At 42.4% G+C, this 18,059-nt stretch overlaps 1 protein-coding gene across 1 annotated transcript in view; it reads right to left on the bottom strand.

Moving 5' to 3' along the window:
- LOC311234558 (uncharacterized protein) overlaps nt 1–18,059 on the bottom strand; it is a gene marked incomplete at its 3' end in the record, with an annotated part of 108,630 nt that overhangs the window by 26,894 nt on the left and 63,677 nt on the right. Inside the window, exon 4 of the mRNA XM_084321807.1 lies at nt 5,806–5,916. Within this exon, the coding sequence (XP_084177933.1) occupies nt 5,806–5,916 (111 nt within the window). The remainder of the gene's footprint in view (nt 1–5,805; nt 5,917–18,059) is intronic.

Below are 18,059 nucleotides of genomic sequence, written 5' to 3'. Positions count from 1 at the left end.
ACATACTGATATCCTGATGGTCTGTGGGCTCCTCCTTCAGCCCAGTGGAAATATCCATGGTTTGGTCTATACATTTTAACGTGTGAGAAATGTAGCAAATCAAGTCACTTTGCTTTGATTTCTGGCACGCAGTGTTAATTTTGGCAGCTATTTTCATTTTAGTCTTAGTCATGTGTCAAGTGCTCCTTTTTCATTTTCATCATATTTAGTCATCTTCATTTATTTTTAGTTTAGTCAGTTTTAGTCAACTAAATGTCTGAGCATTTTAGTCTTAGTCAGTTTTTGTCAAAATGTTCTCTTTTGAGTCTAGATTTAGTCGACGAAAACGGATGACATTTTTGTCTATTTTTAGTTAATGGAAAAAAGCTTGTCAGAAGTCAGAAATAGTCAACATGGAACATATTCTGATTTAAATTGCGTATTTATTTTTTAACCTAGGGGAATCTGAGTCGGCGGCACAAGTGATACACAGGAAGGGTGCACTGTCGATCTGTGAATGGAGAAATAACTTAATAAGACACATTATCACTTCTTGCCTTGCTTTCACTACCACACTACAGACTGTTAACCCCTTTCACCCCCTATTCATAATTCATGCGAGTACTCAATCTGGGAAAACATTACTCGTGCCCATCCGTGTCGGGTATGTCTGTCTCTGTGATGCTCAGATCGAGGTGGGCATGGATCAGAGGAAGCTGACCGGCTGGCTGGACGCCATGATGGAGACCACGTGTCGGTTGTTGGTTTTCGTTAGCTACAGTAGCAGCATATCAACACCAGCCATGGGAATACTGTTTTCTAAATTGGGGAGGCTTTTAATCGTCAAGGTAAGAGGATTTTAAGTCATGGTATCCATAAACTTCAATCGGTTCGGATCCTTTGAATGAAATGAGAATGTAAACAAACACAGCGTCACGTTAGTAAGTATCACTGCGTTGCGTGAAATCACTGACTGCGCCCGAGAGGAGTGGTTCGGCAAAAAATTATTCCGAGTATATTTGCTTAGAAAACGTAATTGTCGAATTCAATAATTTTGTATTTCTCCACGTGGTAAATACACAGGTCACAACATGTTTACAGGAACATTTTGGAGTTGTATTTGGAGTGTATTTCGTGACTGTAGGGGAGTGTAGGGAACTTCAGGGTACAGGTCTGACCCACTTCCAGTGATGAAGCTAAGCTACGCTAACGGAGCGGCTGTTCCCTAAGCCTAATGCACGCACAGAGAAGAAAAGGGTATGTATCTTCTTGTCTAACTCCAGGGAAGATGGCAAATAAGCGAATTTCCCAAAATGTTGGCGTTTCCCTTTAACACATTCAGAGCCCAAGCTTAATCTTGATTTACCGGTTGAATGCCCACCAACCACTTCAATGTTAGCGTTAAAAACGCCTAATCTATGTTTTAAATTATGTGTCTAATCTGCCCGTCGCTTATCAATGACTCGTTTTCCAGTCAACATTGTCGAAGCGGATTGTTTTTTTATCGGTTCATTTTCGTTTTATAGCATTTTGAAAAGCCCTCGTTTTCAAGGAAAATATAAATGTTCCATGATAAAAGACGTTTACTGGAATATTCTAGGATACACAAAAACGTTGTAATTTTTCGGCCTATTTATGAATAGTTTTCAAATAAACAATAGATTATCGATAGTATATGTGTACGTATGCACGCTGGGGCCGCAAGCTGAAAATCGATTCTCTGATTTCCTCAAAGCGATCGCGCACACACACACACACACACATAGGGCAAACACTTATATCTCAGCGAATACAACTCTGATTATCCCAAGACTGGTAAAATAGATTCCTTACCTCAGATCAGATGTTCTCCAAAAAGATCATTCCAGTTCCTGATCGCCATTCCAGAATTCGGTCGCGCTTATTGATTGAGTGTTGGCTGCTGTCAATATATGTTCCAGGCTGATTTCCGTCCCGCGAGCAGATCGCTCTTGAGCAGACAGCTTGCCAGCTCGGGGAGCCGGCTGGCTCCGCCTCTACATATCGACTGATCCCAGGTGTAGTTCGCAACCTTTTTTGAGTACTGTACCCCCAAAGCATTTCAAGCCAACCTAAAGTACCCCCTACTACGCAATCAATCGTGGTGATCCCCAGGATATATAATTAATAGTCTATATATTGTGGCAGACCGGCTGTGTGTGTGTGTGTGTATGAGTGAGTGGATGACCTGGATAAAGTCACATGGTCACACAGGTTGGCAGTTTATTGAAGTAAAGTTTTAGTTCTGAGGTCTGACATCATCACCTCATTCCCATTGTAACATTAAGTTAACAAAGCACTGAAGACTCAAAACTAAGATAACATAAGATAAGATTAGATGAGATAAAATGCGATATGATATGATACAATCAGATGAAATATTCCTTTATTGGTCCCCTTGGGTAAATGTGGGTGTCATAGCAGCATGGGGGAGGGGAGGTATGGGTAGGGTAATAGCAGAAAGACATAAATATAGGCAATAGAATTAGATCTGAATATAAAAAGATGTAAATAAGATGGTTTCATGCTATTATTCGAAAGCATGTCGCCACAGAGGAAACACATTGGCTGTGGTTGCTCTGTAGTTGTGACAGTAAATCCAGAGAGCACATAATGTTCACCAAACGGACGATTCTTCATTTTCTCCGTTTTCTTTTCCTTCTAAATGGGTTCTCCTGATTCAGCAGTATCACCTGTGCTGTTGTTGCTGGATGAACCAGCTCGACTCAGCCATTGATCCATAATGTTAACAGACATTTTGAAAGAGGCTTGATATTTTGCTAACTAGCTACACTACAATGATGATGCTCGGTGTAACACCTGACAGTCCGATGGGAAGCTGAACGTTGCGCAATAGAACAAGTATAGCCAATAATAATATTATATCCATCAAATTATTACTTAATTTGAATTCCCCCAATTTTGGCATGCATTATTCTTTATTTGGGTACAGTTTTCCTGTACATAAATTATAGCACATTCAATTTACGTTTGGAAATATATTGCCGAAATGGGACAGTGGGACACAAAATGGCACCTACTGTAGATACCACTATTTTTTATAACAACTTCTTACTGTTGGGAGGGAAACCAGCTACATTTCGCAATTGGCAAAGACAAGGTATTCACAAACGATCTGACATATACAGTGAATACGGTCTCAGATCCTTTCAAGAGCTCAAGCAAATCTATAATGTCCCTAGTACATCCTTCTTTTTTTATTTACAGTTGCGCACTGCAATGCACACTTACGGTGTCCCATGGAATCAGCCTTTACCAGTTCATCCTTTAATGATTATAGTGAGTGGCATAAATGTAAAAAATGGTTTTGTTTCTGGGTTATATAATAAAATACAAGGAAAACTAAACAGAACTACAGGTAATACCACTGTCTGGAACATAGATTTAAAGGATTACAACGTCTGCATAAATTGGCAGAATGTATGGGATAATATTCCGTTAACCTCTCATAATTATAATAATCAATTAACTCATTACAAACTGATAAAGATTTTATCTGTCACCCAGGAAACTCTGTCAAATAAAATGTTTACAAAGTCCCCTATGTGCTTTTTGTCCGCAAAAAGTCATAGGAACATACATACATAATATGTGTATGATGTGGGAATGTCCAGGAGTACTAGCTTTTGGGCCAAGGTTGCATTATTTCTCACTAATATAACGGAGATAAACATACCTTGTTTGCCACACATTTTATTATTAAACGATGATTCATCTCTAAAAATCACAACTGCAAGCAGGCAGGCTACACAGTATATGACTATACTGACGGACAATCTATATACTGAAAAGACACTTTTTTATGCCACTGTGGAAATTAATATGAAATGCTGATGTGAATGTCTCTTTCCTCTGAACAAAAAAAAAAGTTGGTAAAAAAAAATATATATACCGAAATTCCTCTAATAGTAACCGGGTCTCAAATACAAGCCGGGTCTCTATTAATGGCCGGGTGCGCTCTTGAGCTAAGCAATTATAAGCCGGCCTCCTAATACAAGCCGGGTTACTAATATACTGAGCTGCATACTGAGCTAGTTACTTGATTTCACTTTGAAAACGTTGAAATGACCAGTGACCACCTGTAATTGCACTGTTTACTATTTCATACAGTACTTGGTTTCAATAAATGAACCCAGTACATTTTACTGGGTTCAAACTGACACAAAATGTTGATTTATTCATTATGATCCGTTTGAAAATTTGAAATATAGGCCTCCCTCTTATACAGGCCTCCTCCTAATACAAGCCTGGTACCCGCTACAGTTGAAACAAATACAAGCCGGGGTTACTATTAGAGGAATTACGGTAATCTTAAAAAATATATATATATGTCATGTACCCCCTGGGGACCACCCACGTACCCCTAGGGGTACGCGTACCCCCGGTTGGGAAACACTGGCTAAGCGACTGACATGCAGTTACACAGGGATAGACATAGGGGGCGCTTTTTTCCATTCTGAGCTGCTGGAGGAGCTGCTGTACCAACGGGAGACTCTGTTGATGAAATATGAAATCAGATCGCTAATAAAAAAATAAAACGATAATACACGTCGTGGGCATTCAGGCATTGGGCTGATAAAACATCATATGACGTTTTGGGCATTGAAGGTGTTAAAAAAAGTTATAATTATTTTGTCTCGTCTTGTTTTAGTCAACAATATCAACATACATGAAGAGAAATTTCGTCCTGGTTTTTGTAAATTACATTTTTGTGTCCTCAGTTGTGGTTTTTATATAATTTTTTTTGTATCTCATTCATTCCATGAGAATGTAGAATACACATTTACAGACTTTTTTTTTTTATATGGTCCATTTGCATGTTCTTGTTATCGGATTCTAGGGACATCTATGAATCTCAGGGAATGTATTCCCAGTGTCAGAAATACTGGGGGCTAGATCCACAAAGAATGGATTGCACAGTGCAAGTTGCACCCTTACTTACAATTCATTATGAATTGAAAATGGGGGACCCTGATGTAAACAAGACGAAAGTCTTTCTCTGGTCTGCATGCCCTTAACAATTGTGTGTATTGAGCCGTACTGTATTGTACCCATTCTGCAATCTGTTAATAACATTTCCATTCAATTAATCAATCTGCGCTGTGATTGATTGAATGAAAATCTTATTTTGAGTCAATTGTAATGCACCAAATTAACCAAATGAGAATATCAATACATTTTTTTTTATCTTTGACTGAATAACACCATGCTCAAATTGACCAGACCTGAAAAATCTAAGCAAATTAATAGATGGAAGATAATTAAACAGAAGGTTTTGTAGATACAGTACTGAATTCTGCCATCTGGACACATGCAATTTGAAATATGATTATAGAATATCAGGCATAAAATGGTTATGTGATTAAAATGAGATTAATTTGATTAATTAATTACAAATCCTGTAATTAATTAGATACATTTTTTTAATCGCCTGACAGCACTAATATTTAATTAACTATTTAGTCACGTTAGCGTCACATGGTCTTCAATAACGTGACGTCACGTCTCGTTGTCATGAAAAAAACCTTTGTTGACGAACATCTTTCCTCATAATTTTTGTTGACTAAATTAACATGTTTCTTGGTAGCCGATAGGAATTTGAGAGGGTAGATCTGGGGCAGAGGCAGACAGCAAAATAAAGTGCACCAAATAGTTAGGCTACATGTGAACAGAGTTTGATGAAATGAAAGAATGAGAGACAAAGCTATGGAGACAAAGACATACAAATATGATAGAGCAGAGGAAGGAGAAGACAGAATCAAGATAAGAGAAAGAAAGGTAACATACTGATATCCTGGTGGTCTGTGGGCTCCTCCTTCATCTCAAAGGAAGTATCCTTGGGTGGGTCTAGCGTGTCCTGAGCCTCTTCTTTCTTAATCATCAGTTGAAGCAGGGTGTCTACAGGTATTAGTACATTCAGATTAAGACCTTTTAATGCCACGGTTTAATTACATTTAAGTTTTTTTTATATATATAAAGAAAATAAAACTTGCGGTCATAAGCAGTAGCCTATCGGTTAATTTTGTTTAAGCTGATGATTTGTTACATCCCTACAGTATATATACAGTATAACAAAAAATATATATATATATTATAATTCCTTAAAAAAAATTGCATATAGGTGCTTTCACTCAACGCGCGAGTGATTTAAATTTTTTCAAATGTAGTCAAGTCAAGAGTTTTATTTGTCACGACATACAAGTATTAGTGTTGTCAAAAATATCGAAAAAATACATATCGATTCTGAATATTTAAAACGGTTTCAATACTAATTTCCCGAAATATCGATATTTAATTATTCATAAAAAAATTATATATATATTTGCATTGTTCATTTCAATACCTGTAATAGTACAGTAGTCCACACACACACACACACACACACACACGTGCATTCAGTTAAGTCGGAATATGACTGTAATACAAACAGTTCAGTTTGTCAGGTACATGCAACACAGATTACAGTGTTTACATCTGTCTGTTTAAGAAAATACCATGTTCTGCAATAAAAATTATTGAAGTGAGATGAACAGTTATTTTTAAATGTGTGATCTAAAGATAAACAAAGGGTTTTAAAAGTGTTATATTTATCTTCTCTTATAGTACCAGAGAGAAGCTGAGGAGAATCAACCAGCAACAAAAGCAATTTTCTTTTTTTCTTTTTACATTTTAAGATTTAACCTTTTCCCCCGTGGTATCGGAAATGGTACAGAATATCGATACTTTTCAAGGTAACGTATCGAAGTTTGAAATTCCAGTATCGTGACAACACTAACAAGTATACAGTGAAATGCGGGGGGTATTGCCCGCAACGATTGTGCAATAATACAATAATGCCATAAAACAATAATACAATAATAAGAATCCAATAGGATGAGAAAAAGACATTTGTGCAATAATACAAGTAATAAGAATAAAGACATATCAGGTATATTAGGGGTGTAACGGTACGTGTATTCGTCCCGCAAATTTATGGTACGGCCATCACTGTGCGGTATGCGCGCCATACGACAAATACGCCTCAGCGCAAACACACCAGTCGCACATGTGAGAACAGCGCGCGCACACCGTCACAGTCGGGATACAGACTGTGACGAGCGAGCGAGAGAGAGGGAGAGGGACAGAGAGGGACACGGAGCACCCCACACACACGGCGCGCGTGGGGAAACACGCACGCAGTCGGGAGCGCGTGCAAAACGCTCCGCATCCCTCCCTCTCCGACTTCAGTTCAGAGCGGGCGAAAGTGCACGAGAAAGGCACATTTACATTGGAACAGCTGCAGGGTCGTTTTCTTGTTCGCTCAATAACGTTAACCAAATGAAACCAATGGAAAGACACACACACGCGTCGCCGACACACACACGCCAACAAACACATCAACATTCTCCCCACAATCAAATTAAAAAAAGAAACATACTTTTCCGGACAGATAATCTGAGCTCCACTGTATTTAAATCCAAATAATCCTCTGCCATTGTTGTAAGTAACATGTCATCTGTTCTCTAGTATTCAGTCTCGTCGTGAAGTTAATTCTCTCTGGAAGTGAAACTGAAACTTAAGGATGCGCAAGGATAAGTTGTTAAAGGGGCAGTAGGCAAGTGGATGCCTGAACACAGAATGACACCAGTATCACTGACTACCACGGCAAGCCTATAGAAAATTATTCTATTTAATAATAATAATTATTATTATCATAAATATAATATATACAATTTTTTGTAAATGTTATATGCGGTAATTATTATAATTCTTTTTCTGTTGTACCGAACTGTGACCCCAATACCGAGGTACGTACCGAACCGTGGCTTCTGTGTACCGTTACACCCCTAAGGTATATGTACATGAAGTTTACAAAAAGCATGGTAAGACATGCTAAGGTCCTGCGATAGTGCAATACACTGTTAGCTACGGATGAGGCACTGGGTCTTATGCACACTACTATACAATGCTATACTATACAATCTACAGTTATACAATTCAGTTTAGGGGGCCCCCTGGTGGCTTCGGGGGCCCTATGCAACCGCATAGTCCACATATGGCAAGAAACGGCCCTGTGACTTAACTCATTTGTTTGTTAAATTGTTAATTGTAGCTCAGCAAATGGCCGACTTTGTCTGGCTGGATTATCAAAACTTTGAAACCCAAGAAATATGGGCTAGTTAGTTTATGTTGAGATGAATGTTTTAAACTCTAATATTAATGCAATGTTGTCAGTGCTTTTTGCTGTGGCACAACATTATGCCAATTACATTGGTTGTTTATGTTTATAAGATTGCTTCATAATAATTTACAGAAAATTTACAAAAATTTACAAAATTTACTTTTAATATTTTATTCATGTTTATACATTATTGATTCATGTCCCCTTTGCCTAGGTAATTGTAGTTCAATCCCTGTGTGTCAAATGCAAGGAAGCTTCCTATATAGGTAGCATTTCTAGGTAGGAAGTTTAAATGTTTAAGTTTTAGGCTGTCAAACGGGTAGCATGCAGTAGGATTCAATGTTGTTCAACCAAAGTATTGGCTTCTGCTGTGTCAATACAAACTGAATTCTCTACACAGAAAGAGCTGCTTTTAAACACAAAGACTTGCCTCTGACTGGTGATAGTGTAGGAGACGGGAAATCACGACCAAAGAGAGTGAAGTTTCTTTGACCACACATCAGTGTGCATCATTTATTAGCATAGCGTGGATACCACAACAAACCAAACCAAGAGTTCATATGGCCGCTCCAGCTACCCACAATGCCCCGTGTCCTTAAAGTGACAGTGTAGGTGGATTATGTCCAGTCCATGTAAGTGTCCATGTAAGTGCCCACTACATATGTCCCCCCAGAATTCACCCTACTAACTCACAAAAAGGGTCGGTAGACAGACCTCCCGACCATAACGGCTCCGAACAACTGGAGCCGGCATATGAGCTACCGTGGGACCCCCTGGGGCCTTGCGGTGGCGAGGAGGGCAAGGGGCAAGGTGCCTATTGGGCGGTGAGGGACTCATATTTTCAAAAAGTGATTTAGGGTGACGGGTTTAACACAGGAAGGTCGCCCCCGCTGCGGGGGCTGAGCGAGTGCCACGGTGTGATCCACATCCAAGTGAGCTGGCTTAAGCCGGTCCACCGAGACATGTTCCGGTTTACCGCCAACGTCCACCACGAAGGTCTTACTTCCCGTCTGTAGGACCCGAAACGGGCCATCGTAGGGGGGTTGAAAGGACCTGCGGTGGGCATCGTGCCGTATGAACACATATTCCGTCGCCTGGAGGCCGGGTGGAACAGGAGTCTGTGGCAAACCATGCTGCGAGGTGGGGACCGGCACAAATGCCCTAGCGTTCTCCAAGTTTGAAACGCGCTGCTGGGTTGCAGACCAGGGGTCTGTGGTGTCAGGTAAAAACTCCCCGGGGACCCGCAGCGGTTGGCCATAGACCAGCTCAGCCGACGATGACTGGAGATCCTCCTTGGGGGCGGTCCTGAGACCCAACATGACCCACGGGAGCCTGTCGACCCAACAGCCATAGCTAACGGTAGCTCGGAGAGAGGCCTTCATGGACCGGTGAAACCACTCACACAAACCGTTAGCCTGCGGGTGATAAGCGGTAGTGCGGTGCAGTCTCACGCCTAAGTTTCTGGCAATCTCGGACCAAAGCTCAGAGGTGAACTGAGGTCCGCGGTCCGACGAAAGGTCAGACGGAGCACCGAACCGGGCCACATCAGTGGACGTTGTGGATGACAGCGGAACGGCCTCTGGCCACCGAGTGGTTCTGTCCACCATCGTGAGGAGGTATGTGAAACCATGCGATGGGGGCAATGGACCCACCAGGTCCACATTCACATGGTCAAACCTCCTTTCGGGCACGGAGAACTGGGCCAAAGGAGCTTTAATGTGGCGGTGTACCTTAGCGCGCTGGCACATCACACAGGTCTTAACCCACCCGCTCACATCCTTTTTCAGCCCGTGCCAAATGAACTTGGCTGCCACCTGTTTTTGAGATGCCCTGTTTCCGGGGTGAGAGAGACCATGTATGATGTCAAAAACATGATGTCTCCAACTGCTGGGCACCACCGGTCGCGGGCGTCCCGTGGAAACGTCGCACAGGAGTGTGCCGTTAGCCTCATTAAATGCCACTGTGATGGCCGTCCTGTAGGCCTGAACGTCCAGGTCAGAAACCTGGTCTGAGGCCATGCGTGCATAGTCTAAACCAGGGCTATTCAACTAAATTGTTCAGGGGGCCACATTGTCAGAAACCCAAGGGGCCAGGGGCCGGACTGACACGGCACCTCCCCGTGCTATGAATATATGTACACTTGACACAACACGCAACCACATTTTCACAACTTTTATTTAACTACATTGAAAAAGTAGTATACTTTTCAAAAAAATGCTTCATTTATGTGCCACATCTGCAACATCTCCTGCAAAAAGTGCTTCGTTTATGACTGTGCAACAACTGCAACATCTCCTCTTCAACATTTCAATATAAAAATAAAATAAAAAACAAACAAGTGCATGATGTGCATCTGAACATTCTAACATCAACACTTGAACAAAAAAACACATTTATAGTGCAGCTGAGCTTATGAAAAAGTGCTTCATGTCTGTGCAACAACAGCAAATCACAGCATCTTATTAGCACTTATTGTCCACTCTTAACTCTCAAACATCAGGGGGGTGGGGGGCAGACAGGCCTAGCCTACATACACACATCTAATGAGAGCGATTGCACTTCTTTGACTGGGCAATGGCAGAGAAAGAGGGTTCATAGGAAGTGAGGGCTACCCGCAAACAGTGATGCAAATGCTCATTTGTCAAGGAGGCACGGTTGCTTGTTTTAATGGCATTCATGTGAGAGAAACTGGATTCACAGGTGTATGTTGAGCCAAACATTGTTAGCACAGATATTGCCAGCGTTTTTATTTTGGGGAATGTCTTGACATGAATACACTTTATCCAAAATGTTGTGGTGGATTCATTCTCAAGTGCCTGCTTCAGAGCAGATGATGCTTGCATGTCAATTATTTCAAGTTGCAGGAGACCTTCATAAATGTGAAGTGATGCAAGGAACTCTTGTCCTTTTGTGGAAATAGCAGCTAGATTGGGAAATGGGTTGCTCACAAAATGCATCAATTCTCTGGACATGTCAAATTCATCAAATCGACTTGCAAAGTTTTCCCTCAATTTATCAATGTAATCTGTGATTAATTGAGTGACTTTTGGCTCAATTGTGCGTGTTACCGTTGACATGAAAAAAAAAAAATTATTATCATGTAATCTTTGGCGGGCCGGTCAGAATCATCCCGCGGGCCGGCCGCCAGTTGAATAGCCCTGGTCTAAACCAACATGGACGGCGAGGAGCTCCCCATCAAAAGCCCCACTCACCCACTGTTCGTATACCGCTCCAACAGCATAGTCTGAAGCATCAGTGGTGATGGCAACAGGGGCGTTGGGAAGTGGGTGTGCCAGCCTGGTTGCATTGGCCAGGGCGGTTTTAGTATCGACAAACGCCTTGCGTCTCTCGTCCGTCCAGTCCACCACATGTTTGGCGATTTTACCCCTGAGAGCCTCGTACAGAGGTCGCATTAGCTGAGCAGCCCGGGGGACAAACCGATGGTAAAAATTTACCATGCCAAGGAACTCTTGCAGAGCCTTGATGGTGGGTGGCAGTGGAAAATTTGGTATGGCGTCCACCTTAGATGGGAGGGGAACTGCCCCATCTTTGGTGACGTGGTGCCAGAGGAAATCGATCCTAGACAGCCCAAACTGACATTTAGCTGGGTTAACTATGAGCCCATGCTGACTGAGTCGGTGGAAAAGGGTCCTGAGATGGGACAAGTGCTCTGCCTTGGTGGTACTGGCGACTAAGATGTCATCTAGGTAGACAAACAAAAAAGGCAGGTCCCGTAACACAGAGTCCATCAAGCGCTGAAATGTCTGTGCTGCGTTTTTAAGCCCAAATGGCATGCGCAAGAACTCAAACAAACCAAAGGGAGTAATCACCGCCGTCTTAGGGATGTCCTCTGGGTGGACCGGCACCTGGTGGTAACCTCGAACTAAATCTATTTTTGAAAATATGAGTTTCCGGGCCAGGTGGGTGGAAAAATCCTGAATATGTGGAACCGGGTATCGATCCGGTGTAGTTACCTCGTTAAGGCGGCGGTAATCGCCACACGGGCGCCACCCGCCGGCAGCCTTGGGGACAATGTGAAGGGGTGAGGCCCACGTGCTGTCAGAACGACGGATAATACCCAGGTTCTCCATGTTGGAAAACTCTGCCTTGGCAACGGCCAGCTTGGCAGGATCTAGGCGCCGAGCCCGGGAGTAGACTGGCGCATCTGCCGTAGCGATGTGATGCTCCACACCGTGCTTACTGGTGGAGGACGAGAAAGTGGGCTGGGTAAGGACAGGGAACTCGGCTAGCAGCTGGTGAAACTCATCTGTAACAGACAACATGTTAGACAAACCCACAGGAGGCGCTGCCCCGACAGTACATTCAAATGAACAAAAGGTGGTGGCGTCGATCAAGCGATTGTTCCTGACATCCACCAACAATCCATAAGCACACAGAAAATCAGCACCCAGCAGGGGCACAGACACATCAGCAGTGATGAAGTCCCAGCTAAACCGCCGCTCACCAAAACACAGCTCCACTAGCCTACTGCCATACGTGCGGATTGTAGTACCATTGGCAGCTTCCATAGGGAGCCCATGTCCGTCGGCCAGGGTGTCCACCCTTGACGCAGGCAGCACACTTCTCTGTGCCCCTGTGTCGCACATGAAATGCCTGCCTGAGATGTTGTCCCGAATAAACAGTAGCCTGCCGGCCCCACCAACGTTCATGGCCACTGTTGAGCGCCGGCCCGGGCGTTTCCCGGCCCCTTGTAAGTACATGGGGGACGGCATTGGTTAGCCCTGGCTCCATACTAGGTGTGAAAGAAACACCAGCCAGTGTCTCTCCCTTGCTGGCGAGGGGCTGCCACCGCAGCAGCGACGGTATAATCCCCATGGTGAGAGGAAGAGGGTTGGTCATGGTAGAACACGGCCGTACAGTGTTGTTGCTGGCTGGCCAAAAATAACTTATCCGCCTCCGCGGCTAACATACGGCAGTCATTTATTGTTGTGTTTGCCAAGGCGGCCCTTACCTGAGCCGGTAACTGGCGTAAGAACAGCTGTCTGAAGAGAAAGTGGTTGGGCTCATGCTCTCCCATCAACGCCAGCATCCTATCCATAAGCTTGGACGGTTTACTGTCGCCCCCAGACCTTGCAATGAAAACAGCCGGTTAGCTCGTTCCACCTCAGATAGTTCAAAACACTTCAACAAGTGTGCCTTCAGCGTGCCATATGTGTCGTGCGCCGGAGGGTTTGTGAGTAGACTCACCACTCTGGCTGCCGTGTTAGACCCCAGCACAGCGACAACGTGATAGTACTTGGTGTCATCCTCCGTTATTTTCTTTATTGCAAACTGCGCCTCCGCCTGCACAAACCATGCAGTAGCTTGCGTTTCCCAGAACTCGTCTTTTCAAAACGAGGTTGCAGGCTTGATACTGCCACTCTCAAGTCATGCTCAATGTTGAGCTTAGACCTGTGCTTTGTCTTCAGTGAAGCAACAGCTGAAAATCCAATCTCACAGAGATAGGATGTGGCGAAGGGAAGAAGGATGCCCACAGCCCTCTGCCCTATGAGTGGATGCTCCCTCTCCACACCAAGCCAGAATTCACTCAGTGTCTGAGCGTCCATTGCGCGTTTGGCGAGACCCCCTTGATGTGCGCCTGTAGCCCCCTCCTTTTCCCTGCCATGGCCTGCGCACCGTCAGAGCAAAAGCCCACACAGTTCTCCCATTTCAGTCCATGTTCTGTCAGGTAACTGTCAATCATTTTGAAGAGCTCATCAGCTGTCGCTCTGTTTTTGACATATTTGCAAAACAGCAGATCTTCACTCAGTGACTGGGAATTTACAAAGCGAACATAGGAAATAAGCAAACAGTCTTTATTGCTGTTAAGGCAACACGCATGTCATCCTCAAGGCTCAACTTGGCCCTATATTTTGTTTTCAGAGCTGTCATGGATGAAAAGCCAGCTTCACACAGATACTGTATGTGGTGCTGAATGGTATCAACACCTTAACTGCTGCATCATGAGATACTTGGTGGGCCATGAGATGAGATACTTGGTACTCAGCACCACACTCTGAAACTAGCTCTCCAGGTGGTATCAGATGAGATTTCAAAGAGTTCTTCCAAGAGTTTGGATGGAGATGTGTCAGGAAGCTTTGTCTCAATGTTGTCTGTAAAGGTTTTTTTTATCCAGAGTAACTTGGTGATCCTTTTCTGTGTTTTATTAAATAATGATTTTCAGATTTTGAGAAATGGTATTTTCATGGAGAACAGTGCAGCTGCAACAGATAGCACTTTAGTGACAATTTTCTGTAATAATATAAAAAAAAATTTTTTTTTTTTTTTTTTTTTTTTTTTTTAATAAATCTCAAGGCCCCCCCTGTCATGCCTCTGCGCCCACCCTGGGGGGCGCGCCCCCCACTTTGAGAAACACTGTACTAGCTGCTAAACCCGACCTCATAATACCACAGGCCAGAAAATAAATCGGGCGTGAAGACATTATATTACTTTATTGGCTTTGTTATGACACTACCTTACACAAGTTGCAATATTAATGCAATAATAGACAGAATATATGTTGTGTATAGATAGAATACAGTGTTTCCCCTATAAATAGAAAACATAGACATAGGGGTGGGGGGGGGAATCGATACGTAGTAGTATCGCGATACTGTATCGATATTTAATTGTTCATAAAAAAAATTATAAAATAATTTTTTTCCTATAAGGAAGTTGCATTGTTCATTTCAATACCTGTAATAGTAATAATAATAATAATTCATTTATTTTGTATAGCGCTTTTCAAAGACCCAAAGTCGCTGACAATAGGCAAAAAAGAAACAAAGAAAAACAAAGAAACAGAACCACAGGGAAACAGTAGTACAGTAGTCCACACACACGCATGTGCATTCAGTTAAGTTGGAATATGACTGTAATATAAACAGTTCAGTTTGTCAGGTATACATGCAACACAGATTACAGTGTTTACATCTCTCTGCTTGAGAAAATACCATGTTCTGCAATACAAATGATTGAAGTGAAATGAACAGACTGTTCTATTTTATTAGATAAAACATGTTGACAAAGTTTTACTTTGCAGTTGAAAAAAGGTAATAAATCGCAATTAGGGATGCCCCGATCACGTTTTTTGCCACAGATACCGATCACAGATCGTCTCTGAGCCATATTGGCCGATACACTGCAGATACCGATCGTTTTTGTTTTTATAAAAAAATATGTTTTAAATATATAATTTTTTTTTTTTTTTTTTTATAAAATATATATATTATATAATTATACTTGTAGTTGTATTATCTGCGAGACATCGCCACCATGCAACAAGTCAAAATGCTCGCTATCTGCAAACAGCTCCACTGTCTGTTTGTATACTCTGCTTTGGTCAAATCAGTCCCAGTCAGAGCGATAGTTCAACTTGACTAACAGGGTCTGAAACGTATGTGTTCAGTTATGAAGCATGATAGCTAATTAGCCAACAGCTGCAAAAACGAATGTCAATTATGTTATAAGACATTGATATCAGGAGCTATCTGTAGCTACTGCTAGCCGGCTAGATAACATTAGACAACGCCTCATGTATTAAACTAAAGTGAACTATTTAGTTTACTGGGTCATTTCATTTAAACAGTGAGCTAACGTGAGCTAACGTTAGCTACCTAGCTAACGGAGGTCTCATGCACTAGACTATTGACGGAGGAGCATTTGTTGATATCAGGAGCTATCAGTAGCTAGCCAGCTAGATAACGTTAGACAATGCCTCATGTATTAAACTAAAAGTGAATAGTTGACTGGGTCATTTTGTTTAAACAGTAACGTTAGCTAGGTAGCTAACGTTAGCTCACGAGGTATCATGCACTAGTCTATTGCCGGAGCTTGTTGACATGACAGGTCTGGGACGGGGAGGGGCAGTACGCTGCAGCAGCAGCAGCTGTGTGCCTGAGAGAGAAGTCAGCGAGTGAGAACTCCGCTGAGAATTGGATCATGTTTTCGATCGGTTTTCACGATCGGCGAAAATAAAGCATTATCGGAATTCACCGATCTCATATTTATACTGAATATCGGCCGATACCGATGGCTGGCCGATCGATCGGGGCATCCCTAATCGCAATATATCACAATATTAATATCGCAATATATTTAGTATCGCAATACTATCATATCGTGACTCAAGTATCGTGATAGTATCGTATCGTGAGGCCTCTGGTGATTCCCACCCCTAATAGATACATACTAACTAACATACACAAATCATAACACTACAACAGCACGTTACACCTAAGGCTGCGGTTACATGAGGGGAAAAACGGGAACATTGCATTTTCGAATGATTTCGTTTGCATGTCCAAGTCAAATGGCAACGGAGGAATTTAAACGTCGCAAACCGTTTTCTAATCTCTCTCTCCTCTCTCCGTCTGGACGGGGAGCGGGGGCTGTGCTTTTACCAGTGTTGTGCTAGTTACTGAAAAATAGTAACTCAGTTACTTTACTAGTTACTTCATTTCAAAGTAACTTCGTTACTTTACTAGTTACTTACACCCAAAAGTAATGAGTTACTGTGAAAAGTAACTATTTAGTTATTATTAAAAAAAAAAAATTGCTCCCAAGTCCCATGCCCCAGATACTCAAAATCGGTTGATCAACTTAACAGTTTCCATTCACATCACTGAACTCTGCTAAGCAATGTGGTCTATACAAACACAAATACTGTACTCACTACATACTGCTCTCACCAAGCTGCATCAAAGACATACTGTACTCACTACATACTGCTCTCACGAAGCTGCATAAGAGACATACTGTACTCACTACATACTGCTCTCACCAAGCTGCATCAAAGACATACTGTACTCGCTACATACTGCTCTCACGAAGCTGCATAAGAGACATACTGTACTCACTACATACTGCTCTCACCAAGCTGCATCACAGACATACTGTACTCACTACATACTGCTCTCACCAAGCTGCATCACAGACATACTGTACTCACTACATACTGCTCTCACCAAGCTGCATCACAGACATACTGTACTCACTACATACTGCTCTCACCAAGCTGCATCAAAGACATACTGTACTCACAAATCTGACACAAACAAATGTTGTCCCGAGTCGATATAATAAGTGCGCCGGTTGAAGGAACAGCCTTGATGTCGCCGGAGCGTTTCATTATAACCATCTTGCAACGGTGTTTAAGATAACAATCAAAGCATTGCAACGTTAGAATAGTTAGGATATCAATTGTGCATGAAAGGACTATATTTATATTGTTTGATTAGTATTATGAGATTCCCTGGCAGATTTCGTACAGTCAAAATCCGTTGATCAACTTGAGTTTCAGTGAACACATTGGCATGCACTCACCAAAGTCTGCGGTGGTCCGGTCGAGATGTAACGTTACGTTAGTCCAGCTGACTCCAGCAGCCCCGCCTCAAACATGTTCTTTATCTCGTTTCCATGTTGTATATTAATTATCTCTCCAAGTAGTTGCTAAATGGTTCGTTAGTTCGTTATTGCGTTATTTTTATGTAGATTCATAGCGAGCGTCCTCCTGACTTTTGTTTACTATAGAGAGCGTCTATTTCTTTCCGTAGCCGCATTTCTGGTTTTCGCATTTCTGATTGGCCAGTGGCCACTGACTGACGCTCTCTGGTCAGAGAACGTCAGTCAGTGGCCAATCAGAAATGCGGCTACGGAAAGAAATAGACGCTCTCTACAGTAAACAAAACAAACGCAGGCGAAATAAGGAAGCTCGCTATGAATCTACATAAAAAGACCGCAGTAACGAACTAACAAACCATTCAGTAACGTAAGTAGCGTTACTGAATTTCAAAAGTAATGCGTTAGAGTACTAGTTCTGTGCCACACTAGCTCACGCTCAGCGTTTCATGCATAATCTCGCTTCAGCGTATGCACACTG

This window comes from Notolepis coatsorum (genome assembly GCF_963971535.1).
Source record: "Notolepis coatsorum genome assembly, chromosome: 9".
NCBI classification, from domain to species: Eukaryota; Metazoa; Chordata; class Actinopteri; order Aulopiformes; family Paralepididae; genus Notolepis; species Notolepis coatsorum.
The sequence above is the reverse complement of the archived record's forward strand: the minus strand, read 5'-3'. Positions and strand labels throughout refer to the sequence as shown.